The following is a 1,118-nucleotide window of genomic DNA, read 5'->3' as shown; positions in this document are numbered from 1 at the left end:
ACAGGCGCCTGCCACCTCGCCCGGCTAGTTTTTTTTGTATTTTTTAGTAGAGACAGGGTTTCACCGGGCTAGCCAGGATGGTCTCGATCTCCTGACCTCGTGATCCGCCCGTCTCGGCCTCCCAAAGTGCTGGGATTACCGGCTTGAGCCGCCACGCCCGGCCTTATTTTTATTTTTTTTGAGACAGTCTTGCTGTGTTGGCCAGGCTGGAGTGCAGTGATGCCATCTCGGCTCACTGCGATCTCCGTCTCCCAGGCTCGAGTGACTCTCTTGCCTCAGCCCCCCGAGTAGCTGGGTTTACAGGTGTGTGCTACCACGCCCAGCTAAGTTTTGTATTTTTAGTAGAGATGGGGTTTCACTATGTTGTCCAGGCTGGTCTCGAACTCCTGACCTCAGGTGATCCGCCCGAGGCCACTTCTAGAGTAGCTCTATCCCTCTTCCCTGCAGGCCCCATCAGCCAGAAGATGTATGCTGTGCTGCCTTGTGGGGGAATTGGGGTGAGTAGGGCTTGCAGCAGTGGGGGTGGGTGGGTGGCTCTCCTAGCTCTGTCTCTTCCCTGACTGCCACAGTCACTGGCCCACTGTCCAGGTGCCCTCCCCTGTTCTTGCCCTCCCCCTACAGGGGGCACACTGAAACCTGCTCTCCTGCCCTGCAGGTGGACAGTGACACCGTCTGGAATGAGATGCACTCCTCCAGTGCTGTGCGCATGGCGGTGGGCTGCCTGCTGGAGCTGGCCTTCAAGGTAGCTGCAGGAGAGCTCAAGGTGAGCATGTGCTTGTGACCTTGGTGCCCCTTGGCATGGTCCTGCTCCTCAGAGGCAGAGGACGGGGCAGCCTTGGGATCCTCTCAGTGAGGCACTATCCTTTGTATAGTGCCTCAACTCTCAGGCACCAGGGTGGGAAGGAGTTATCAGCTGGGGATTCAGGTTTATGAAGGACCAACAAAAAGACACTAATGCCCAGTTGCTTTCGTGGGTGTCTCGAGGCAGAAATACTGTCTGCCTGCTCAAGCCTCATGGTTGGCATTAAGAATGGTCCATTGGGCCGGGTGTGGTGGCTCACACCTGTAATCCCAGCACTTTGGGAGGCTGAGGCAGGTGGATCACAAGGTCAGGAGAT

General features: G+C 56.9%; 1 protein-coding gene across 14 annotated transcripts in view; it reads left to right on the top strand.

Moving 5' to 3' along the window:
• Positions 1–1,118, top strand: part of HDAC5 (histone deacetylase 5) — a 48,829-nt gene that overhangs the window by 40,242 nt on the left and 7,469 nt on the right. For all 14 annotated transcript variants that reach the window (XR_003306796.1, XR_003306798.1, XR_003306797.1 and 11 more), the window contains 2 exons: positions 448–497; positions 656–763. Coding sequence is in view for 6 of the 14 variants with exons in the window: in XM_026447649.1 (XP_026303434.1) it covers positions 448–497; positions 656–763 (158 nt within the window). In the remaining 8 variants the exon portion in view is untranslated. The remainder of the gene's footprint in view (positions 1–447; positions 498–655; positions 764–1,118) is intronic.

Source organism: Piliocolobus tephrosceles, chromosome 16 (assembly GCF_002776525.5).
Source record: "Piliocolobus tephrosceles isolate RC106 chromosome 16, ASM277652v3, whole genome shotgun sequence".
Classification (NCBI taxonomy): Eukaryota; Metazoa; Chordata; class Mammalia; order Primates; family Cercopithecidae; genus Piliocolobus; species Piliocolobus tephrosceles.
The sequence above is the reverse complement of the archived record's forward strand: the minus strand, read 5'-3'. Positions and strand labels throughout refer to the sequence as shown.